The following is a 27,065-nucleotide window of genomic DNA, read 5'->3' on the forward strand; positions in this document are numbered from 1 at the left end:
ATAGGAGAGAGAAGTGCTTCTTGTGAGAGGGATCTGTTTGTAAGATTAGATTTGTACACGTATTGTGCTGCTGTGTTTGCCCAAAGCAATTGCAGAGTTAAGTGAACTGTCTAAGTAACAGTATCTAGCTGCAGGATTCCACTGTTTCCGCAGTGAATTAATTACATTTTATATAAATGTGTTGTTATAAAATTCCTGGCACTGAACAATTCTACTGTCTCCATCTATGTTGTCAAAATACTCCTTCAGTTTCAATTGAAATGCAGGGCCATTCCAGAGAGAACAAAACCAAATGTAACACTTGCCTTGCCACGGTAGTCTAGGCGAGAGAAGTGAAAGCCAGAGTAGCTCCCAGTATTATTATTATTATCACTATAATGATGCCCTTCCTGGAAAATTGCAAGAAAGCATAGGTACTTACGAATGCACTCTGGCTGCACTCCACTCCAGGTTAGATTGGGTAAACAGGTTCTTGTGGTAGACCCTTGCAACAGGTAGCCCTTCTGACACCTGAATAGCACTGTACTCCCAACCTATGGGAAGGAGGTGAGAGGTGTATATCTATATCAGTTGCAATAAAGCTTTAAATATTATTTTAGAAGAAGAAATCTGAACCAAATTAAAATATTTTCTGGCATTTCTGCTTTACTTTGGGTGTAGCACCATACCAGAAACAGAGCTCAGTAAGTTTTACATTACCTGGAACCCTTGTGAGGTATTCTGCATTCCAAAGGATGGGATCCCAGGGTCAGTGCATGTTGTGTGGGAGGGATCTGCATAGACAAATAATGTGAAAAGATCAAAAAGACACATGTATATGACAAAAAGCCTGGATTGTAAGGCTGAGTGTTATTTAAAACTTAATCTGACCCCATATGAAGCCCAATGATTCAACCTGTAGTCACAATGGGAATATATGAAGCAAATGCAACGGATCAAACAGAATATCTGCTGAGCAGGCACTCAAATAAGGAAATCTTCCACCAGGAAAATAAGAACAAGTGAAAACTTTATTTATGTTAAGTAGGTTTCAATGTTCATGTACTCATATGGCACCCATTACCTTGTAGGGGTGTGTGTCCATCGTCTTGATTGACTTTTAACTTTGATTTGTGTTCTTGTACTATTGTATGTAATTTGTTGATTTGAAGTGCTCCCTGATTGGTGCGCTCTCTTTTAAATACTGTATACAGAGCTCTGATTAGTTATTCTATGACTAACTGTTTGTAACACGAAATGCGTGAGGCTACTTCATTCATTTATTCATTCATTCATTCATTCATTCATGACATAAAGTCTTTACTTGTTCTTATTTGTCTGGTGGAAGATTGCTTTATTTGAGTGCCTGCTCAACAAATATTCAGTTTCCCTTTGCTGAAGGCCCAGGGCAGTGCACATGGGCCTCTTCTTTAAAGTGGTGAGTTGCTATACTTTTTGGACCATCTTTTCAGTTCATATGAAGCAAAGGCCTCATATAAATTGGCATACTGATCAGTTTATGTAGAACTCCGTTTAGATTTGGTACCTTCAGAGGGCTGTTTAATAAAGAAAATGTAATGTACCATTTTGTTGCAGATGTTTCCTTCAGAAATCATTAGGGGAAAAGACAATATGGCGACAGACACTGAAGATGGTATAGAAAAATGAATTTACTCTGCATCCCTTGGTTTAAGGTTCCTGTTTGCCTATGTTTTCAACATCCCTCTCAGGAGAAATAGGTCCATTTTTAGTTTTAATTTTTCTTCCAGTGTATAAGAGCCTTACCAATGCAGCTGGGTTGGGTTCCACTCCATGTGCCATCTGACTGGCAGAACCTACGAATGGACCCAACAAGCACAAGAGGATGGGGGCAGGAGAATGATATCGATGAACGGTAGTTGAATCCTCTGTCCACCCTACGAGCATGGGCTGGGATGCCAGGATCACCACAGAACACAGCTGCAAATAGAATAAAAGACAACACAAGTAACAACCACAGACCACTGGGACAGGAATTAATTTTCAACAAAGCTCTTGTATACACAAACATTATTCACTGTACATATTTTTTCTGACTAATAACCCACCCCTTGGTTCTGTTATTATTGATGTTCAGTGGTGTTGCTCAGTGAAAGCCGATGCAGCTATTCTGATTCTATGTTAGGGAGCCTCTTTTGCCTAGCCAGCTATGGTGGTGTTAAACTTAGATTTTGTAAATAAAAAAAGGTCTAAAAAATCAAAATCATTATTTCTGGTGAACGATCTGAAAACAACTGAACTGAAACGTGTTTGGAAGGTGAACAACCCCTTTAAAAATCTGCTATCAAAGAGAGGTACAGGTATCGGATCCGTTATCCAGAAAGCTCAGAATTACGGAAAGGCTGTCTCCCATAGCCTCCGTTTTATACAAATAAACAACATTTTTAAAAAATGACTTCCTTTTTCTCTGTAATAATAAAACAGTACCTTGTACTTGATCCCAACTGATATATTATGAATCGTTATAAGAAGCAAACCAGCTTATTGGGGTTATTTAATGTTTACATTATTTTCTTGTAGACTTAAAGGACCAGTAACATCAAAAAAAAAATTTAAAAAAAATTCGTTAGAATACAACAAAAAAAACCACCAAGACAAATTAAAATTTCAAAATTGCAAAGCCTTTATTAAGAAATAACTTACCGAAACTCCACTTCCTGTCCTCTTCAGAAACGGCGATATGGCGACCATCCATAGTGCGGTGCTGGATTTGTCCTCCCTGGCTAGCTCCCATAGTCTACTGACAGCAGGAAGACAGTGCTGGAAAGCGGACTGCTGGATGAAGAGCTGAAGTGCCCGGTGTGTTCCCGGAACATCCTTGTGCAGAGCAGCGCGCCTCTTGGGAGATCTTGCGGGGACTCCGCCTCCTACTAACCCGGCCCTGCAGCAGCAGGCGATTCTTAGCGAGAGTGCCCCATGCGGGTGGTAGGGCACACAGACATCGCAGACATCGCTGATTGTCTCTTCATCCCCTCTGGGCACATCTATCAGCGCAGGAGAGTTACATCCCTCGGATGCTTAGCGAGAGTGCCCCAGGCGGGGGGCCCCTGGGTGCTTCACATGCAAGCGGCAGTTGTGGCAGTGACCGGGAGCTGAAGCCGGAGCGATGGAGGCGAAAGGAAGGGACAGGGGAGTGCTGATAAACCTGAGGAGATGGAGGGGAGCCCTGGTGATGAGGGATTTGAACCAAAAGGGGGAAACTGTACAATCCCAGCGGCCTCTCTCCAGAGCGGGACTAAGGAGGCTTCCGAGCAGCGGCATGATGCAGATTATTACAATCCGTGCATGAGAATGGCCGAGTGCTGCTGCCTGTGAAAAAAGTGTGCGGCTGTCGGTGTGCGCTCACTCTTGCGTCTCACACAGACACCGGCCGGCACCAGCCGCACACTGCTTCTTGTATCTGAGCGATGCAACTCTCCCGTGCTGATAGATGCGCCCAGAGGGGATGAAGAGACAATCAGTGATGTCTGTGTGCCCTGCCACCCGCCTGGGGCACTCTCGCTAAGAATCGCCTGCTGCTGTAGGGCCGGGTTAGTAGGAGGCTGAGTCCCCGTAAGATCTCCCTAGAGGCGCGCTGCTCTGCACAAGGATGTTCCGGGAACACACCGAGCACTTCAGCTCTTCGTCCGCTTTCCAGCACTGTCTTCCTTCTGTCAGTAGACTATGGGAGCTAGCCAGGGAGGACAAATCCAGCACCGCACTATGGATGGTCGCCATATTGCCGTTTCTGGAGTTTTGGTAAGTTATTTCTTAATAAAGGCTTTGCAATTTTGAAATTTTAATTTGTCTTGGTGTTTTTTTTCATTGCATTCTAACGAATTTTTTTTAATTTTTTTTTGATGTTACTGGCCCTTTAAGGTATGAAGATCCAAATTACGGAAAGATCCGTTACCTGGAAAAACCTCAGGTCCTGACCATTCTGGATAATAGGTCCCATACCTGTATTAGGGCTACGCCAATGGAAATATATATAAAGTTGTTAACGAAGCAGCACAAAATGCAATGTTTGGCACTACTTATTAAACAGGATATTGTTTTATCAAAAAAAAAGCTGTGAGTAAGAAACTGCACAGAAACCAGTGGAATAGTATTAAAGAGTGCACAGATCTATATATTTCAGTTTCCAGTTACTTTAGACATATCACTACTAGATATATTTTCCCCCATACCCATTAACATTGAATAGAATACTTTAATGCAAATTCTGGCACAACTATGGTGTGTACACTTTTATTAATGCATACCCAGTGGCTTTGCATAAAGTAATTTAGCTACAAGGGACAGGTCACCATTGCTATAAACAGTACAGTTTTATACAAGAGTATTTTAACTCTATACATTTTAATATAGACTTACATGCACATATTTATCAATATGTCCCTAAGGCTGTACATAACATTTTCAGTTGTTTTAGTTAATGACCATATTACTTTCTGGCCACTATTGGTTCTCCCTGAACAATATTTACTTTTAGGCAGGTGTAATCCACTTCTATTAATGTATAATTCATAAAATAAGCCAGCGGTCCCTAAACTGACCCAGCCTGAAAGTTAGTGAGTGTAAAATGTGTGGATGACTGCTTATTTATTGGATTCCTTGCAACAAATTACATCTGTAAGCAGATGGAATATATTCCTGTATATGGAAAATGATTATGCAGAAAGGTCTGAGAATATGGCAGTGACATTCTCCATAGCATAAATCATTTACAATCCTATCAGGTTTTTAATAGTCTTAAGGAATAGTGCTTCACATTATAGAAAGATTTTTATGTCTTCCCCCTGTCTGCGAGGGTTTCATCTGATAAAGATGTATAATCTCTGCACTGCATAAGGGCTGCGTAATTGTGTTGTAACTGTATAAATAACATATATAATAATAATAATATTTCCATATACACTTTTGCACTTACGGAAGCATTGTGGAAGCTCGCCCACCCAACTTCTGTTACTTTCACATGTAAGGACAGCTGGAAGAGAAAGTTGGTAACCTTCCTGGCAAGTGTATGTTAGACTGGAACCCCACAGGAAGTCAGACCCCACTGCTTTTCCATTGGGGATGTCAGGTGGGGATGGACAGGTGATTGCTGTAAGAGAGATAGGTAAATCAGTGCTCTCAAAGTGAGAAAGGCCTTAGGATAGGCCAAAACGTCAGTCCTTACCTTTTAAAAAATAAATAATGTTGAATTTTTAAGACCTTTGAGTGCAGATCATTTTCTATGGACATTTTACTTTCCCATCGAATGCTAATTCTAACTCTAACAGCTAATTCTGGCTTCAAATATATGCAGGCAAACTAAAAACCACTTAACTGCCCACTGACAGAAAACTAAAGTTGTTTGTGCCTATCTGCTATGAATTTGCAGATAACCTTTGCAGAGAGGTTTTGTGCCATTCCAGGTCCGGTCTTTGGTACACAGCAAGATGGGTGCCTTGTCTGATTCCATCATATATCCAGGCAAACACTGGAAGGACACTGTGTGGTTGTACTGGAAATCATGGTCCAGGCGAATGCCATTTGCTGGGATGCCAGGATCACCACAGTTGATAACTGAATGGCAAATACATCAGGGTATTAGAAAATAATGACATGTTTGGGTCAGGCAGTCTTCGCTTAACAGTTTAATTTCCCAACTAAAGCATTAATTTTATATAAATGCTTAAGCAATCTTACCTGTGCAATCTGGAGCAGTTCCAGTCCATGTCCCATTGACTGTGCAATGTCGGCTTAAGGGCCCACTGAAGTAATATCCTTCACGACACTCATAAATAATAGAGCTAGAGAACACCAGGCCATCATTGAACACCACACGAGAATTACTGGGTGTTCCTGGATTTCCACAGGAGACCACTAAAAAAAATTAAAAACAAGGGAATGAAGTTTGTAAGTTTTCCATTTGCCAGTCTTAGCCAAGGCAATTTCCCACCATCTGAGACATTGGGGAACAATATTTATAACTGAAATGACAGATTATGTTCTAGGTGTCTGCTCCATCTGTATATTACATTTTTGCACAATGTTGATCTATAAACAATATATAGTACTGACATTGAGTTTTACCTGTACTCGAATATTTATAATATAAATTTCAGAACATGATTTGATAATATAATTTACCAATTAAGAAGTTGGGAAAATTGCGGGAGTTGCTTTAGTTGGGTTGGTGCTAGGTTTGGCAACTAGTTAAGGCTGGCATTGTTTACTTACACCTTACTGCTCCTAAGAGCTTTGAGGGCTGTCTGAAATTAAATATGGATGCAAACACAACAAGGTAAAGCATTTATTTTCCCTGCTGAATTTCAGATAATAATTAGAAACAAAGGTAGTAGGCAATAAATAGATTAGAAGTTTCTGTTTTAATTATAAAGCACCCTGAGGCAAGGAATAGAATGAACATAGTGCTAGAATCCACTCCCATGGTGATACACTGATACAGACAAAACAAGACGACAGTACATAAGAAATTCAACAATTGCAATTTAGGCTGAAAAGAAAAAGACTGAATCACAAGAACTTTTCCCAAAGCTGGAAGTGTATAATATGAGGTGTTTGTGTATGATGATATGTCATGCCAATTTGACTTCAGTGTGGCTTAAATTTGCAAGTAGGCATCTTCATATTACTAAGTATAATAAGGCAGCTATGTCTTGGCATTTATAAAAAATAATGAATGTACTCTATAGCAGTTTTCTCAGGCACAAATCCAGGTTACTGAAGGACTGTGCACCAGCTGAGTCTGAATATTTAAAGCACACTCATAACTCCATACAGAAATGAAGAGGTGCAGTGGAATTTTACTTTACCTTCACACTCTGGCTGAAACCCACTCCATGACCCGTTCGTTAGGCAACTTCTCTCTGCAGAACCTCGAAGATAGTACCCAGGCTCACAGCTGAACCTCACCACACTACTGGCTGTAAACTCTTCACCTTGGCGCAGTCCATGGAAAGGCACACCTGGGTCCCCACATTCTCCTGCACTACCACCTGCAGAGCAATAAAAGACATCAGGCCATCATTGTAGACCATTGAATAAACTCTGACTAAAGCTACTGAATTTACTGTTCATGGATAAACAAAAATATTAATGTTCACTTAATTATGACAATCTCTGCACCATATAACTGAATGAAAATAGACATCCAATCAAAGGATTCATAAAATATTTTGTCTTAATCTGGAGGTACGAAAATAACTAACCTTATAAAATATGACAATTAAGCCATTTTTAATAAACAACACATATACTGACAACAAAAATGAAATAAAATGTGCTCATAGTATCAAGTTATTGCCATGTTATAAGGTAGGAAATGCATTTCTTATGGATTGGCAAGCCCAGTACAGTGTTAGATCCTAAACTCACATCAATCTTCCAAAACACTTAACGGATTTCTTTTCTTTTTACTGCAGCTTAAAACACGAGCTATAAAGATCCAGGGTTTATGAGTTGTGACATAAAACTGCAGAGCAGAATTATAAAAATGAGGGACAGAAAAAATATACTGTAGAAGAGAGAAAGAAACACAGATGTAAGGATTCAAATAAAGTTTCAAGGTTAGGAGACACTGCAGGTTGAGATAAAGCAAGGGATGGAGATATCTTAGACGTTTTCACTTTGGTACTTAGATTGAGATCCCACTATTTGGAGGAGACTGTGCTGGATTCCATAAATGGCACAATGGATTCAAGATAATATATTTATTAAAAAAATACAATTACAGGCTGGTAGAGTAGAGTACAATATGGAACTACACAGAGCCCAGAGAAGAGCAATGGTATTAACGAGGTTAAAGGGATTCTGTTGCAGGAAAACGTGTTTTTTCCCAAAATGCATAAGTTAATAATGCTACTTCCGCAGAATTCTGCACTGAAATCTGTTTTTCAAAAGAGCAAACATTTTTTATATTCAATTTACTGTATATTCAATTGTGAAATCTGACATGGGGTTAGTTTCCCAGGTGCCCTTAGTTATGTGTTCTGATAAACTTCAGTCTCTCTTTACTGCTGCACTGCAAGTTGATGTGATATCTCACCCTCCCCTTCCTTACAGAATTAATAGACAAAGAGTAATGTAATTTTGCCACTGAAGATTTTCTGTACAACTGCATCTGATTCAAATTAAAATGCGAGTGCAAATATGGGTAAGAAGCATGAATCTGAAGTCTGAATGCCTTTATTAGCAAATTAGCGAACACAAGGTCACTTGTATTGAGATACCATAGGGTTGAACTGTAATATTGTAAGATTTCGTTTTCCTTCCAGGACTAGTTGGAGAAGACCTTCTTGGCGATCATTACAAGCTAATTATGAATTAAAAATTCAAAGATTTGAAGCTGATAAATATGGGTCTTTTTCTTACTCCACTACCATGTAAGTAAAATGCTTTCTAATCATATTTACATTTTAAAGCACTGCATGCTACAGTCTGTCTGTCAAACTGGAGTGAGTGGTTCTGTGAGTATTTAATTTATGCGGCAATTCATCTACAGATAAAACACAAATGGTGTTCTTTAAGTATTTTAACAATTACAATTCTTATTTCTTTGGGAAAGGTAATACAACAGTTTTGAGATTTAGTGGGTTAGTGATCTTTTACTCATGTCAAAATACAGTAGCCTGAGTAATTGCTGAGTCAGTTCTGTACAGAATGTGGTATGTTGTGAAAGCACATAAAATAGCAAATTGTTTCAAATTAATGCTGTGCGTTTTTCATAACCCCAAGTTAAATGTGGCAGGATTGCCTTTATAACAAATTCTCAGGAAGTCATCTTCAAACTCTTAACAACCAACTTCAGATATTGAAAACAAAAATCAAAGAAGCCAACCTATAACCTCAGGAAAGTAAATTTGATTGGGTCGTGTACCTGCTGGGAAATATATTGAAGTAACTGATTGCAACTATGACTCAAATCAATTAATCTAAATTGAAAACTTGAAAACTTAAAACGCGGATAGACCTCATGTAATTGCTTTCCAAACCCAAAGCCTCTTGATTAAAAAGCTTCCAGGTAGGAAAGCAGATAATCCAGTTTGAGAAGTATCTGAAGACAGTTGAAGAAATCAGAATAAACTTGATTTTAGCAAATATATTTATTTCTGAAAAATGTGTCGAAAGAGCCTTTTTCCGCAATAAATATTGTTGCAGTGATCTGTAGGTTTGTTTTTTATTGTATGATCCCATAGCATGGCAGAAGGCAGCCTATTTACTTCTCTAATCTGTTCAGTCGTGGCAACTAGATCTTCAACAAACAGAAAAGTACTTTGAAACATTATCTGCAGATTACATAAAGCCAAAGAGATAACACCTAGTAAATAGATTTTCCCTGATAACATCTAGAAAATGTAGTAAGCCTTCAAGAACTTATTTTCAGAAGTTCATGTTTATATGTCAACTTTCCAATTAGAGAATAAGTCTTGTTCTGGCAGTTGCTAATGTCAGTCTCTGCTAAAATTAGTTTAGGGGGAGTTTTTAATATAAAATGTGGAAAGATCTTTAAATGTGAATGACATTTGTGATCTTTTGGTGTTTAAGGCTACCTCTGCTGGATTTATGTATTACCCTTTTCAATTATAAAGGCTTATTGTTATCAAGTCCTGTTGCTATCTACTTAGACTTCCAGTGCCAGACTTGCACAGAGATGTTACCCACATCAAAACAGGAAAATGCGACATACAAATGCTTTTTGATGTTAGATACGGTAAGCTGAGTAAAAACTGCAGATTCTGCAGATGGTGTGACACTTACCTGAGCAATGTGGCAGAAAGCCACTCCATCGCCCATCCAGCTGGCAAGTGCGTGTTGTGTTCCCGATGAGATTCCTGCGTCCCAGACAACTGTATTGTACTACTGAGCCAACGGTGAATCGTTTTCCAGAGATCTGAGCATTTGGTGGGAGGCCAGGTGCACCACAGGTTACCACTGAACAGACCAAATATAAATGTAGGTAAATGGAAATGCAAAATGCTCAAAAACTATTATTAACACCTTATATGTTCTATGGCATAGCATGAATGTGGTAAAAATTAGATATCATAGACAAAAAAGAATATAAATATAAACTTGTAAGCTAATACTACATATATGATGCACTAGAAATGGTTTCACCATGCAGTGCAATATACAGTATTATTTTTGATTAACATTCATCACTTAAGTCTAATAAATCTCTTAAATAATATATTACATAGCTTCTAAAAAGAAAGGGAACAGCTGGTAAATGTATATTGATCAATATGTTCATTTCAGCCTTTCTATATGACCATCCCTGAATCTATAGGTTTAACACTAAAATTATGTGAACCCATCATAATGCAGTCTTGTCTATCCAAACAGAAAATCAAGTCTGCCAGTAACTGGTTGAGCAGGTTATAGAAACATGGCTGCCCATCTGAGCAAGCAAATCTTACAATATCAATAACTGTTTGGCCTGTTTGCCAATCACTTGGGTTACCCCACTTTGGTCACTTTTTATAAGAACTTCAGTGAGAAAGTTGTTGTTCCATAAGGTAGGATGTAAGGTAAATAGGTGTAATTCATCCAATAAGGTGTGAGGAGAAGAATACAAATAATGTTCTTCATATGTGGTGAGACATTAATAAATGAGGCAATGAAAATTTGTATTCTGCAACTTTTGTGTGATCAGCAGTACTGAAATAATAATATATATGTTGTACAGAAAGACATTACCTTACACATACTATAGATGGTATTAGCTAATGTTGACCAGGCCCATTTCACATAATAGCAGTAGGAACCAGACAGGACCCACAAAATGATGTGTGCAAAAATAATAGTGAAATTTGTATTATGATCATTATATGAAACTAAAGCTTTGTGTTTGAAATGTATACAATGAAAACAGGGGTAATAAAATGAATGTTTTACTCATTAAAAATGAGTAATAATGATCCATAGTTTATGCACGTGCTTTCTGATTCCTAATGCAGTGTGTGAAGTATGTGACATTTTAGTTAATATCACTATTAATAAAAAATATTTTTAGAACACCAAACCTCTCTTATGACTAAAGTGAAATGTATTTTCTCAATGTCAAGCTCTCCCAGTATATGATACTTACACAGACAGCGAGGCAGTGCTCGGTCCCAGGTGCCATCACCCTGGCATGAAAGAACATGTGTTCCCATCAGGTAGTAGCCATGGCTGCACTCATAGGTTACAGAGGTCCCAAAACTGAATCGGTCTGGACCTTTCTGCAGCACTCGCCTAAGGCCATACTCAATGTGACCAGGATCTGTACAGTTGAGAACTAATAGAAAATAGATATTTAGCTGATGGAAGAATGTGAGAAGGAGGTGGACACTAAGGAGGTTATTTATTAAAGTCCAAATGCCAAAAACTCAAAACTTTTTTAACTATAAAATCTGAATTTTTAGTGTAAGAAAAATCTGAATTTGTAGTGTAAGAAAAATCTCAAATTTTTTGAGAATTATTAAACCCCGAGGATGTAAAAAGTCAGAATACAGCATCTCAGACCTGCCGAGGTTGCATATAGGTCAATGGAAAAGATCCCTATCATATTTGGAAGTTTCTGTGGTCTGCACTGGAATTAGCCTGAAAATCCGACAATTTTGGGCTTTTCGGGAACAAGTCCAACAAAATCCAGCCAGAAAAAAAATCCAATGAAATCGCATGCCTCAGATTTCCAATCGATTTTTTTAGTGTTTGTCCCCGATCCGATAAAATCGATATTTTTTTGTTAATAAATTAAGTCCAATAGTGGATTCTAGTTTGGGCAGAATTTTTTCATTAAAATAGTCAAATAAATTCAGACTTTGTTAAATAAGGTCCTAAGTGTTTTTAGAGGTGATAGTAGGTTAGAGGAAGGAAAGAAAAAAGTAACAAATATAAATAAATAGAAGATCAACATGAAATTATGTAGCTACCCCTTGTTAATTTTATCCTTTCTACTTCTTATTATTACTTTCATTTGCAATTATAAATTGTATCCCGTATAAATCAAAGATGTGACAAAAAAAATTCTGCCGTAGAAGATTTATTACACACAATTGTATGGGCCAATTGTGTGGATCAGCAATACCAACATACTACTGACCCCATAGAAAATTTATTACATACAGTTGTATAGACCAATTGTGCGGATCAGCAATACCAACATGTTACTGATCCAGAGCACATCTCCAACACATATTTTTAATACCATTTCAACATTAAAAATTGATACAAATTGGATAGATGTTAACATGGTATATTCTTATTGGCACACTTGAATAAGTTTTTAACCCTTACATACTACAGAGAAGGCCATTTTATTGTTAGTGGCTAAATTTGTCAGGCATAAACACATGTACATCATGGGTCACTTGATTTAATTAAAAACCAAAATGGTAGTAATATGCTAAAAATGTACAGAAAATCGATCAGATTGGTTTATAACGTCTGCATGCATTTGTTCAACACGTAGCATTAATAATTCACTCTGCATATTTCAACATATTCGTCAAAATCCTCATGTAGCAAATGGAATAATTTGCATTAAATATACATTAAATAGTAAAATAACCATTATGCAATGCTTATACTTTATTACATAAACATTGCTCAGTGTTGATGAACATATGAACTGCATATATATTATGGTCACTGCTAATGTGAAATATAGGTTATCGTTGCATATATTTCACTTATACTGTAAGTTTTCCAGTTCCACTTTAGCAGCTGCTCATCAGAATACAGGAGACGCAAGTCAGATGTGGCATATTGTATATAAAAATATATATGTTAACTGTTGTGTTCTGTCTGTTTAAAATAACTTTAAGACAGTCTAAAGTTGCAGAACTCCATTTGGAAGTTTAGGTTGTCTAATTCATGTGGATCTTTTATAGTAATAAATGAGGAATTATTAGCATTACTTAGATTGTGAATTGTCTATTAAAAATATTCTTACTTCGACATGTTGGCATCTGATGGCTCCATTGTCCATTGAGTTGGCACTGGGCCTGCATTGCTCCCTCTAGGGTATACCCTCGATTACACACAAACTTCACCACATCATATAAATTAAATTGGGAGCCCTGGGTTATTCCATTTCCAGGATTACCAGGGTGGCCACAGGTAATTGCTGTAAGAAATGCAAAATGCGGTAATGTTCAGACATCACAGATATGCAACTTAGACATACACAGACAGTTGTTAACACCATTGTCCTGACCATATGGACTTTCCAACTATATGCTGCATTTGCTAACCCCATTTTTTAAGTTACAGTACCTGACTACTTACAGTATATTGTAAATTCTGTCAGGCAGGAATCACCTTCCTCTTGGGTTTTCCATAGTTCAGCCTGCATGTCTGCAAACGTGTCTCCTTATATGCAGTCAATGATTTTTTTGTCATTTTACCAATATATAAGAAATCAATAGCTGCATAATATGTCCAATCCGATAAAATCAATATTTTTTGGCCTTGGTAGACAAACTGCCCTAATTCCCTAATTTTTCACTTGATCCTGTAACTGTTAGGATGCTTCAAGCAAGGACAGGGGTTAATTACTTTATGGTCTCCTCCAATGAGTTTTGGCTTCTTATAGTTCCTGGACACCACTGACATCCTTCACTTCTGAACAAACAGGTTCTTTCTGTGATTCCAGCAATCTAGTTTGAGTCTTTTGATCTAGCAGTGGTGTATGATTTTAACCTATCTGACTATGAACTTCTAAAATCCCTGGTACTGTTTTTGATCATTACCCCCTCTCTATACTGATGACTCCTCTGCTAGCAGTTCCTGGTTTAGTTGCTTAAGTTCTGTGCATGACTCAGCCTGTTCTGTGTTCATTATCTTTGTCACATAGCATCCTTCCCTGCAGCTTCTGAGCTCAACTGCAAGTCTCCATGTGAATCCTCTTACTAAAGGACTGCTTTATATTGTTAGTTAAATATCAAAAGCCTGTCTTATTTAATCTAGCCTCTGTCATAAACCTCTGTGTTTAAAGGTGGCAAATTGTGTGAAAAACAAGAGTGGACAAGTGCACTATTCTTCGCTAAATATAGTGAGACTGTGCTTAAAAAAAGTATTTCGAGTTGATTTCTGCAAAAACTTTACTAATCCCACTCATTTGTTCCACTTCCTGCTGCCTCCTTTCCCAGGCCATGCAGCATACCTCAACATTTCAACATTTGAAAAATGTAAAGAGGGACAAAAAGATCTACTGCATGTAGCAGGTTATGAAAGTTTGAACACATTTCTGAGAGTTTAAGGACCATGTTTTAAAGACCATGTGTTATAACAGGTTTTCTAATGAAGGTGAAATTAAGCTGTGAAACTTGCTTATCTTAAATAGTTTCAAATGTGTCAACGTGCAAAGGTGCTGAGAATTCTGGGCTCTCTGCCAAAAGCCTCTTAATTAATTAAGTTTCAGAAACGTATTTGTTAAAATTGTATCAACTGCAGGTGCTGAGTATTCTGGGCTCTCTGTCCAAAGTCTATTTAATTAAAGGGGAACTCCACAAAAACATACCTTAAGCTTTTTGAAAAGTTAACATAATTTCAAGCAATTTTGGAATATACATCAATTAAAAAATGTGCAGACTTTTCATGATTTTTAATGGTTTCTTACAGTTCCCTAAGCCTAGCCCCCTGCTCTCCTGCTGATCTTTCTGACTACTTTGCTGAGCTGGCTGACTACTTTTACTTTGTATCAAGAGCAATCACACGTGATTTCAATAAGGAATGGAACATCATAGTACAATGCATTGTGGGTTATGTAGTTCCTGCATGCTGTCTGTAAGCTGTGGAGAAGTTGTTACAATTTGTAACATCAGTGTTTAGTCCCTCCTTCCCTGCCAGGATTTCAAATGATGCAGAAAGAGAAGAACTGATAAACAGCTAGATTTCATCATAGAAAATGGCATTTATTTATACTATATTAGGGGTTTCTGTGTTTTGTGGGCCTCTTTATCAAATTTTGGTTTGGAAGTCGGAGTTCCCCTTTAAGTTGCAGACACTTTTTTTTCTGGAGTCAGTGCAGGAGATCAAAGAGAAATTTGGGACATTTCAATAAGAAAACGGGACTGCAAGGTAAGCTGTAAAAATCAGGACTGTCCTGCAGAAAACGGACAGTTGGGGGGGTATGCATGCAGTGGAGCCCGTGACACTCAGCACACTGCACTGTCCGATAAGAACCAATTAGCAGCTAGGCTGAATTGTTAGGGAATTGATCCTTGTCTTTACTTTTACTATTATTGGCTATACCCCCTACTGTCCTTCAGGCAAGGATATGCCTACTCCTCATTTGAAACAAAGACAAGGACCATAGCAGATCCAACAAAGGGACATTTTTGGAGATAATATAAATTTTTAGTCCAAAGTAAAACCAACATCATATATTATTCATCATTGCCTATATGGGTTTTAACTTATCCTATATGCCTCCTTTAATCAAGTTCAAAGTAACCTTTTTTCAGGCAGCATTTAGTTCAGTTTAGTGGAGTAAAATGCCTGGTGCGCATTATTGACACAAGATTATTGCCCAAAAACACTGACTAGACTGCCTATAAAACAGTGTGTCATGCAGTTTTAGGAAATTGCTGCTCAAGTGAATGGAGGTTTGCTTTTGAACATATATGATGCCATCCGTGTAGCTGTACAAGATGCCTGGGCTACAAAACTCTCTAAATCAACATTGTCATAACTACTTCAGAGTCATGAAGTGTGCTGCAGTTTATACAGATTTTGCTACAAGCAGCTTGGTTGTGCTGGGTAGGTGTGCTCCCTGATAAAAGTAATGTGTCATTATTATGCCAGAACTCACCCTCCATCTTCATGTACCAGAAACAATTGTCTCCCATTACTAGATACTTACGCACACAGATGGGTGCCTTCCCTGACCAAAGATGGTCCTGTTGGCATATTCTCACAGACATCCCAATCAGTCTGAAACCACTGTTACACTGATATACCACACTATCTCTGTAATTGTAGTTTTGCTCATTAATCAGTCCATTAACAATAGGTTCTGGGGTACCACAGTGTCCAGCTGTGTGAAATATAAAGAGATGAAGGGTTTGTGTGAGTATTTGAAACATAGAGAGTTATTTAAGAAAATCCAAAATGTTCTCATTATTTTAGTAAAACAACTTCGACCATACACCCATCCACAATTTTACCTTATTTATCAATAGTATAATTATAAAAATTTGATGCGGGAAAATACGATATCAATTCTCAATAAAATTGTGATAAAAATTCTAATTGTATGATTTTTTCTGATATGGCGCCCGAAAACCAAACATTTTTCAGATTATCGTACAAAACCCAGCACAGACCATGATATCTTCCAATTGTAAAAGGGACATCTGCCATTGACTTCTAAATGACCTTGGCAGGTTAGAGATGGAGTACTATTTTATTCAGACTTTTATCAGCCTCAGGGTTTAGTAAATCATGAAAAAATTGTGTTTTCCCCGTTAAAACTTCAACCAGAAAATATCAGACTTCAGTACATAACCCCCATAATATCTATTTTTGAAAACACCTCATCTTAAATTTGAAGCCAGATACTGATACTGTTATAGTCTGTAATATTAGAAGTCTAATATTTTTATCAACATAAATAATATTGTCCTCCATTAAAAATAGTATAGACCCATAAAAGGAGGGTATCATTTTTACCCTTTATAAAACCCATATAGTCTGCCACCTGGAGTATATATCACATTCACATAGTTACTCTTCAGTTAATAAATAGTGATGGGCGAATTTGCGCCGTTTCGCTTCGCCGCGAAATTCGCGAAACGGCGAAAAAGTCGCGAAACGGCGCCGGCGTCTCGTTTTTGACGCCGGCACCCGTTTGTCGACGCCGGCGCCCGTTTTTGACGCCGGCGTCCGTTTTTCGGGAAAATTTTTTTTGACGCAGGCGAATTTTTGCCGCTAATTTTCGCGGGAGTTTCGCGAATTTATTCGCTGGCGGCGAATCGCGCAAATTCGCCGCGAATTCGCGCCTGGCGAATAAATTCGCCCATCACTATTAATAAAAGAAACAGTAAAGGAAACTGAAAGTCTAATATATTAGTCTATAGTAGTTTAGTATAGTAATATAGCCTGATCTTGTTGGGGTGGTTTACACTGCCGAAAAAAAAGGGTTATGATTACTATCTTTAAATATACTGTATAAGGCGACTTTACCATACACTCTTTTGATACTAATTTACAATTTATAGAGATATTAAGGGGATTAAATTAAATCCAAATAAGAGGATTTTAGGTTAATTTGGCAAGAAAAAGTGCAAAAACCTAGGGTGTGGTTCCTTAGTATGCTGTGGGGAGCACTGTTTTTTACTCAACAATGCTGCATTTATAAAAGAAGATAGGCGGGAGGTACACGGTTATTTCTTATAATGACCATAGCCCTTTTTTTAAATTTTGCACAAGGTTCAGAATGCAACTACAATGATATAGGTGCAAAGATGGACACAAATTTACACCCCTTAGCAATCCAGCACTCGCATCTGTACTTCTGTTGAATCAACTCTTTTGTTGTGGAACCAATTCTTCTCTTTGGAGAACTGCCTACAGTCACTAACAGATTTAGAGAAGGCTTCAAGTGAGGGTTATGTTGTCTGACGGAATTTAGTTGCTGATAGTAATACATATACATTCAGAGACAATTTGGTGCCAGCTACCTATGTTTTTTTTGCCTTTTTTGGATCACTTAGCATATTTACTTGCCTTGTGCCAAATGCATAGCACTGCCTTAATACCAAAAATGAGAGTTTTAATTCTCCCAAAAGGCATATTACATAAGGCATTATGGGTGGAGACATGCAAATCACTCCTTTATATCCCTGTGGCCAACTATGAATCCAGAACTGATGGTTTTATAGCACAGATACAGCCTAATAATCCAGAGCTGCATATTTTGCACGTAAAGGGCTTTTTGGCTCCTTATAGCCCATCTCACCCTAATCAGGTTAGGTTCTTTGCTTCCCTACTCCACAAGTCCTACCTACTCAGAAGCCATGTTCCAATATCTTGCACTGATGAGATCTAATAGGATAGAAACAGGCTGTATGGAAGTTTGGATATATGGCTCTGAACTATTAGGCTGTATCTGTGCTATAAACCAACGGTTCTGGATGCATAGTTGACCAAAGGGACATAAAGGAGTGATTTGCATGTCTCCACCCATAATGCCTTATGTAAGAGCTACACTCTAAATTTTGGTATTAAGGCAGTGCTATGTATATGGCACAAGGCAAGTAAATACCTTCTCTTTTCAGCAGGCTTTATATGCTGCCTGTCTTCTACATGAAGGGCTTTTTGGCTCCTTTTAGCCTGTTTCACCCCCCCCCCCAGGCTAGGTTCTTTGCTTGGATCACCATTTAATAAACATTCGACCAATGCTTTGAACCTAACACAGTGACATTTTTCATATCAACTTATATGATTTTATGTTAATATGTTTTCTTGCTATGACCTTAAGTCTCAGCCATTTCCATATCAGTTCATACCATTTTCATATCAGTTCAATGTCTCAACAATATTTACAAGACAAACCATTAAATAAAAACACATGTAAGACCTTTTGTAATATTAGAAGGGATACTTTTTTCATAATTTATTTTAAATTCTTTTCCCAGTAATTTTCTACGGACTATCCAAAACTTTACAATAGCGAGCCCCATTAACTTAAAATGTATACACACTTCCAAACAGTGTACTTTTGCTAAACGATCTAAACTGGCAGACAGGCATCCCGTCATGTATTAAGATATTTATCACAGAATATGTGGCTGCCTTTAACTGCAGATCTCTGCTGTACTTGGCTCTTGGATGCTCTTTTTGTATTTCTCAGCAGAAATTCAGAATACCGAATCAGGGACACTAAAAAATAATGTCATCATTTTTTAAATGACAAAGCTCTCTGTGTGTATTTTGAATTTCATAAACTTTTAAAAATGGAAGAAATAAAGTCATACCACTTGCATAAAGGATGGGTTAGACCATTGTTTTAATTCTCTTGTTTAATGCAGTATGTTGCTTGCTTAGTACATTTACTATATACAGTACCTGATGCCTGTCTGTTTGACATCTCAAACCAAGGGTATTAATATTAGATTGGTCTTCCATTTGGGCCATAACAGCCTCTACTCTTAGCATTGTCATCTAATTTCTTCAAAATCATGGCCTTATGAAATACACATGCTGAAATAGGTGTATGAAGCACACCCATCTATAGCTTAGTCCAGTATATTGGATCTATATGTCTCCTGTTTTAAAGGGATGGCAAATGGACAGAAAAATATGATCTATTTTGTGCCTTTTGCCTTAAAACACAGAAATGCATGTTAATTCCTGATATATTTTTAAATAGATGTCTAAATTTTCCTATGGTATGAAACCCCACATACAATAAGACACCTTTCACTGTAGGGAACCACAGTGAAGACGAATGTACTGTACTGTAAACACAACATTACAGTAATTATGCTGGATTGCGGGAAGAGTCACCAGTTCAGCTTGACTGCACATTTGGTCTTTAAAACAGCATCATCAACTGGGTTTTATCATTTCCAGCTTATACTCACCCAAACATTTAACCTCCTGCCCACTCCACAGGCCGTTGGCCATGCATTCTCGTACCCGTGATCCCACAAGAGTGTAGCCATTATTACATGCAAAGATGGCAGTTGCCCCAAACTGAGTTAACATGCCGATTTTGTTGCCATTGGCTGGAGTGGGTAGCTCTCCACAGGAAATAACTGAAAAGCAAAGGAACAGTTATATTGAGAACCTTTTTTATTAACAGTGATAAAGAGAGGTTCTGTTCGGCAGTACACCTGGTTTTATGCAATCAAAACTTTTCTCCAAGCCAATAATTGAAAAATAAGCACCTGCTTGACACCACTAGGAGAAACATCCAAGGCTTTGGTGAGCAACATGTTGCTCATCAGCTACTGGTCGGGGAACATTGATCTAATTATTTGCAAATATCTGTACCATTTGGACCAGCAGCGATCCTAGAGGGGGGCAGGCCCTGGTGCGTGACGCGCAGCCGGGCCCTGCCCCCCCTCGTACGGCTGCATTTGGCCGCATTTTCAGCGGCGAACGGACTGCCGGGGGGCCCTGGCCCGCTCGCACCCCCTGCTCCCCCGGTAGTTCCGCCACTGATTTGGGGAATAGCTGTGTAAAATCTGATTGATCAAGGAAGCTGAGTCATCACACTTGATGATAACCATATTGCAGTGACCAGATCTCTAAGTCATATATGCACAGAAAATTATTTAAAGGGCCAGCTTACTCCCTTGTTCAACATGAGAATAATACATTGGGCTTGTGTCAAACATGTTTGCCTGTTGTATTAAAACAAGAAAAATGTATGTTTTTTTTTTAGTTTTTGAGCTAAACAGGAAATGTGAACCTACTCCATGTTTGATCCTTGCAAAGTAGATAAACAGATTACCAGTATCCAATCCCTTACTTTTAACATTTGTTTTGTTAGCAGGAGCTTGTTCTGCAGGGGGAATATCTGTGCACTGGTAATCAAATGATCTAATTCACAAAGACCAAACATTGACTACCTTCAGTATCCCAGTCTGCACTGTTAGTTCAAGAAATAACAAAAAAAACAAAAATTCCTATGGAATTTTCATGATTAAAACAAAAGGCAAAAAGCATGTTCAGCACAAGCCGTATTTATTGAATACGTGTTGAAGGGGATATACTACACCTTTAAAAGCCCCTTTTATTCAAAAGTGCCGCTTGCCATTAGCTTAACTTCAGAGCAGCAGTGAAGACCAGTGATTCTATAAAGGGAATACATTTATTTACATTCATTTATTTTACTCTATTGGTATTTTACAGTATTATTATAGCATATTTGTATCATACTGTATTACCTAAATACATCATAATGTAATTACAATAAAATTAACATGGTCTTACTTTTACAAGTAGGTGTGGCCTCCCCCACACTCCATGTCCCATTGGCTTGGCAGCGAACGACGCGGGGCCCCACATAGTAATATCCTGGGTCACATATTAGCATGAGCTCAGCTCCATAGTGATAGTGTGATTTGTGGATAATGCGCCAGCGACCATGCTCAGTATTTAGATTGTTGATATCTGGACAGGTAACAGCTGGGATGGAAAGGTAATATAAAATGGTTACTTGTCTCTGTGCAAGACAAAACGTAAGAATCTATGTTTAGAGAGATACATACCCACACACTGTGGGGGGTTGTTTCCATTGCTCCAATGACCAGAGGGCAGACACTCTGCTTCTGCATCTTCAGGATTCAAGAAGTGGTGCCCCTCATCACATTCATATGTAGCTTTTGTGCCCACAGTGTACTCCTTGCCATAAACAACTCCATTTTTTGGAGAGGCAGGTACTCCACAGAACATGGCTAGGTAAAAATGTAGAAGAAGAAAAGAAAATTAGTAGTTTAATTTATCTACAAATCCTATTCAAGCCAATGCAAAAATGGCCATTCAAGCCAATGCAAAAATAATAGTTAAAAAAGTTATTAGAGGTGGGCAAAATTGTGTCCTCTGGTATGGACACTGTTTTCTTGCAGTGTATGGGTGGTTTGCTGGCCAAGGAACAAGAAGAACATGAAAAGAACATTCATAATAATTATGCAAATATGCATTTGAATAAGGTTTAGTTATGTTTGGTCTGATCCAAAAAGTCTGAAATACTCTGGTTAAATGCAAGAAATCCATGTGTTTTTATAGATTACTGCTCACTCTGGGGCAACTACCACATAAAACACCATATAAACACAGAAGAATTGTTATTCTGTCAAAGGACAGGAATCTGAAAAATAGGGTTGTTAAGAGTAAAGCTTTCATAACATGAAAGAGAGATTGACCTGAAAACAAGTTATAACTGTAACCTCACATATATTAAATATATGTACTTCTCAGAGAGGTCAGTGTGCAATTACTTCCTAACAGTGTGGCAGGCCCTTGAAACCAGGCCTGGTGAGGAGAAGTGAGGTAAGCACTTTGTACTGGCAGGTAATTTAGTAGCTGGATTTGGGAAGGGAACACCTCAGACCTCCAGCTGAAATGATAATCATGACAGTGTCAGCTTGGCTGTGAGAGGAGAGGGGAAAGAAATTGCAGAGTCTAGGCTGCAAATCGTGATGATTTTCAACAGAAGCAAAAAAAAAAAAGGACTGCACCACAGATTGTTTTAAAACAGCACAGTACAAACTTGGCAGATGCTTTCTAAGTCATTCCATAGACTAATTTATATGTATTTCCTTCAGTGTGTGTCTAGTATCACAATTGCTATACTTAGTAATGCATAGTGTAACTGTAACATATCCATCTTGTTATTTTTTTTACTTGCCCACTCACCTTGGCATAATGGAACCTCTGAGTTCCAGTCATAATAACCCTGAGGTCGTTGTAAGCAAGTTGCTGTGTTCATTCCAATCAGTCGGAATCCAGGATTACAGTTAAACCGCACAACTCCTCCTGGTGGGTTGATGACTGGCCCCAGTACATTGCCATGAAGAGGTGGCCTTGGGAGGCTACAATAGAGTGCTAAAAACAAAGGCAAAGAAACAGCAAATTAAGTGAAAACATTTTGGAAAACAAACCATTAGGTTTTTTGCTATAGTGACGGTTATAGTGACGGTTATAGTGACGGTTTTTATAAAGGGAAACTCATATCTGTAGGCCACATAGTTTATGAGTGAAACTGGAGTGTGTCAATTTACTGAAACAAATGGCAAAAGTTTGTAAAAATGCACTGGAGTCAACTGTAAATCAAAATAACACTAGGGGGCCCATTTACTTAACTCGAGTGAAGGAATAGAATAAAAAAAAATTTGAATTTCGAATTATTTTTTTGGCTACTTCGACCATCGAATTGGCTACTTCGACCTTCGACTACGACTTCGAATCGAACGATTCGAACTAAAAATCGTTCGAATATTCGACCATTCGATAATTGAAGTACTGTCTCTTTAAAAAAAACTTCGAAGAAAAATCATCCGATCGATGGATTAAAATCCTTAAAATTGAATGATTCGAAGGATTTAAAAACTATTTGCGGTAAATCCTTTGACTCCGATGTTCGAATGATTTACATTTAGCAGTCGAATATCGAGGGTTAATTAACCCTCGATGTTCGACCATAAGTAAATCTGCCCCTAAAGTTTAGGTATTTTAAGCTTTTCATCTGCATATATATATATATATATATATATATATATATATATATATATATATATATATATATATATATATATATATATATATATGGAAATGTCTAGGTGCTGGAACATATATTAATAAAGCAAAGAAATCCACACTCATAGGTCTATGAGTGCACATTTCACCAGAAAAAGTTTACTAATCCCCAGTCATAGCTTTGTAAAACTACTCAATTGAACTACCTAGTACAGTCTTCATATGCCATTAGATACACTTAACTGGCTATAAAACGTCAAGGCTCCGATCTTCTCTTTACTTTATTATTAGGGAATAAAGTTGGCATCTTAAGTATTATGATTATTTACCTTGTTGAACTTTCTAATTATAAAAAAGACTTTTGCTCTCAGTAGGGCTAATTTATCAGCAGTTACCCAGAGCAAAAAAATTATCAATCAGCTTTGAATGGTGTGCTGTACTTAGAATACTGAAAGCAGATTTGCGATTGGTTGCTTTGTTCAGTTAGTAAATTGGCCCCAGTGACTATCATGTACTCAGACTGGGTATCTTTTTAGCACTATAGATTGCCTGGATCTTAATGCTTGCTTGGGAATATTACAAACTGAGAAAGGCAATTGTTAGCCCGAAACATGTCGTGTACAGCAGCTTTAAAATAAATATCAGCCACTAGCAGTTAATCTGCGTCTGTAGTGCTCTCCTCTTCTACAATTTATTACAGATATAACAGATGGTCGGTACATCTACTTCTAGAGGATAGAAGCACTCATTTACTGATTGGAATTGGCTGAGCGCAGTTTCATCTAATCTATACAGAATATTACAAACTGGTCTTTCTTGGTTAATGATTTATGGTTATAGTTTACATTTTATGATTGTGGTTTATGTAAACAAAGCACAGAAGAGATATCACATATAAATAGCCTATATTAAATATGCATACAATATCTGTTAGCAGTTGGGGGGTAATAAAAGCAATCCCTTAGGTCCTGAGGGCACACAGGGTGTTGCCTGTACAATATCCATCTTGTCAAATGGGCATGAAAATGCTTATAAATGCCCCTTCATTGACTTTAAACAAAATCTCCTGGACCCTGTCACTGCCCTAGTTGGTCTGGTAATTAATGTTTAGAAACATTGCAGTGAGAAAATGCTTTTCTAGAAAATAACAAAAACATTTTAATAATTTATATTCTCTTAATATGTATATATCGACTATCTTTTTCACTCCTACTGTCCATCTCCTGTTACTTTTTTCCTGTCTTACCCCAGTAGCGGATCTTAAAACCCTTCCTGCTGTAAGCATGGTCAGATGTCCAGCGCAAATGGACTTTATTCCCAGAGCTTGTAATGGTCAGTGGTGCAGAGTAGTTACCACTCAGGGATAATAGCAGCGTGCTCTGACCTGATGGACCTAAAAATAGATTCAGTACTTAGAGAGAATTCGATAGACAAAGATAGACAATACAGAAAATTATTTCCATGAACCAAAATGGTTATATCATTCAGACAGAACTGATCATTGATCATGATAACCGATTGCACATTGTGTGGGTGTAGGATTGCCACCTGTCAGGAATTTTCCAGTCCAATTGTTAAAAGTGACACTTCATGCAAATGTTATCAAAAGGGAAGAAATATAAAAGAGGTAAGAAGGAAGATGTATTTTCCAGAAGAGGTAGCAACCAAAATTGTGTGTGAATATATATGCAATGTATACATTAATTTAAATATACTTGGACTGCGCAGGGCCCCCCTGACGAGAAAAATTTGGAGGGGCTCGGTTCGCATTACCTCACACTGCTCTGCTGGTTGTGCCCCCCTCCCCAAATGCATGCTTGCAGAAACACGCAATTTAAAGGAAAAGAGTGGCGGGGAGGTGGAATTTTAATACAATATAAAGGAAGCTTCCTCTATAGAAGCCACTGTACTTGAAAAGCAAAATGTAATCATGTTTAAGATATAGTTTTGACCTGTTCCTTATAGTTATCCGAGTATCTGCCTTGATTTATCACAGGGATTCTATATATTGGAGTACATATGTCAAATTATCCACAACAGGTCAATTATTGCGGATCTGAGGTTCATTTACACTAGGGGAGTGGAATTCATAGGTAATATGCATCAGGCAAAACAAATAAACCACTGAACTTTTAAAAATACATGAACATATGGTATGTGAGGTATTGACGCGGTAGGAAATAACACGTCTATAAAAACATTTGTCAAAAAGTAAAAAATTGAGTTATAAAAATTGAGAGTATCACTTTAATTTGTGTTACAATGCATTCAGTGTCACCTTCAGTAATCGACTGACTCTAAGGCTATGGGCACACAGGCTGTTGTCAGCCTGCATATTTTAGCAGGCTGAGTGTTTCTGCTCCATTGATTTGAATTAGATCAGCCCAAACACTGACCTCAGTTTCAGCTTCGTTGTGTGTGACCAAAGACAGGCTGATTGGATTCAAATCAATGGAGCAGGGCACTGAGCAGATCTGCTTCTCTCAGCCTGCAAAAATATGCAGACTGAAAACAGCCGCTGACAACAGCCTGTGTGTCAATAGCTCTCCCCCCCAAGAGTCACTAGTTATTGGCTTACCAGGTAGGCCTCCTGGTAAGTCCTGCCAGCAAATATAATAGTGCCGCAATGAAAAAGACAATGCATTGAGCACACATTTTCACATGTATAATGCATCCCAGCAATTACTTATTATATCAAAATCCACCAAAATCCACCAAAAGCTTGCCCACTCCAGCAAGGATCACCCCTTGTGACTCTTGGGGACCCTGACTGGAGTTCCTTCTATAATGCTCATGGTGACCTTGAAAGATTTGATATGCTGGTAAACTGTTGTAAACTCCACAACACAGCACATGGCATCACTATTGGTGTTAGTGGCTTTCACTTAAATAGTTAAATATGCTGAAGGGCACTAACTCATTAGTAGAAGTACAATGCGACAAAAACCTAATTTCCATTTTATTCACTTAATATTGTGCTTGGGATTCGTGTTTCGATTTTATATTTGCAGACAATGCTGTTGGTTAACCTGAACCAAAGTCAATGATGCTATAACAGCGTTGATGACCCATAATTTTGTAATTATAAAGAACACATAACGTCAAATGCTTCCTCTTAACATCTTCTCACCATCAAAGATGTCAAATTCATCGTACTGCTTTTCGCTCAAGAAGTACTCCACACTGAGTGTCACATTGTACCCGGACTCTACTTTGATGAGCCATGAGCAGGTTTGAAAATGGGGATACGTTCCTGGAAAACTCTGGCTGAGAATCACTCCTGTTGAGTCCGTTAGAATCTCATTGTCTGGGCAGTGTACTAGGGAAGAAATGTTACCACAACACAAGTTATTCATTGAAGTAATGCTGGCAAATTGTTGCAAACTATTACATTGCTTTGTATAATTAGGTTGTTTCATTCAGCAAAAGTCCCTTGTGTAAATGGGGACAACATATGTAAATGAAGAGCAATTTGCTAACCAGTAACTCATGCCTTGTTTTCCATATAACAGTTACTGTATATGAGAAAAGCATTTAATAAACAATTGTGCATGTTATTTTAGTGCTGCTTCATTTTGTTATAGCTTGCGCTAAGTAGAACCCTGCTTACTTCTGATAATCTGTGCTCTGCACAGTCCTGTTCCTTCTGATAATATCTGTGTTGTGAAGAGGTTTGTTTTGTCAGATAATCCATGTGCTCCATAGAGTCCTGCTTCCTTCTGGTAACCCATATGGTGAGCAGAGCCATTTTCTGTAGATATCTATATACTTCTCTGTGCTTTGTAGAGCCTTGCTCTTTCTGATAACAGTCACACAACTAATTACAGTGTACTGTATGTTGTGTCTTGTGTTCATTTGAT

The 27,065-nt window shown here is 37.9% G+C and overlaps 1 protein-coding gene across 2 annotated transcripts in view; it reads right to left on the bottom strand.

Annotated features, from left to right (window-relative positions):
- The window catches only part of LOC108709590 (CUB and sushi domain-containing protein 2), a 599,445-nt gene that overhangs the window by 12,357 nt on the left and 560,023 nt on the right, over positions 1-27,065 (bottom strand). For both annotated transcript variants that reach the window (XM_018249580.2, XM_041584029.1), the window contains 17 exons: positions 26,336-26,524; positions 24,452-24,598; positions 22,366-22,554; positions 21,219-21,404; positions 20,941-21,135; positions 19,584-19,757; positions 15,860-16,033; positions 12,947-13,120; positions 11,099-11,287; positions 9,766-9,939; positions 6,822-7,004; positions 5,692-5,868; positions 5,389-5,568; positions 4,931-5,104; positions 1,765-1,938; positions 700-773; positions 422-533 (listed from right to left, as the gene is read on the bottom strand). In XM_018249580.2, coding sequence (XP_018105069.2) covers positions 422-533; positions 700-773; positions 1,765-1,938; positions 4,931-5,104; positions 5,389-5,568; positions 5,692-5,868; positions 6,822-7,004; positions 9,766-9,939; positions 11,099-11,287; positions 12,947-13,120; positions 15,860-16,033; positions 19,584-19,757; positions 20,941-21,135; positions 21,219-21,404; positions 22,366-22,554; positions 24,452-24,598; positions 26,336-26,524 — 2,865 coding nt within the window. The remainder of the gene's footprint in view (positions 1-421; positions 534-699; positions 774-1,764; positions 1,939-4,930; positions 5,105-5,388; positions 5,569-5,691; positions 5,869-6,821; positions 7,005-9,765; positions 9,940-11,098; positions 11,288-12,946; positions 13,121-15,859; positions 16,034-19,583; positions 19,758-20,940; positions 21,136-21,218; positions 21,405-22,365; positions 22,555-24,451; positions 24,599-26,335; positions 26,525-27,065) is intronic.

Source organism: Xenopus laevis, chromosome 2S (genome assembly GCF_017654675.1).
Source record: "Xenopus laevis strain J_2021 chromosome 2S, Xenopus_laevis_v10.1, whole genome shotgun sequence".
Lineage (NCBI taxonomy): Eukaryota > Metazoa > Chordata > Amphibia > Anura > Pipidae > Xenopus > Xenopus laevis.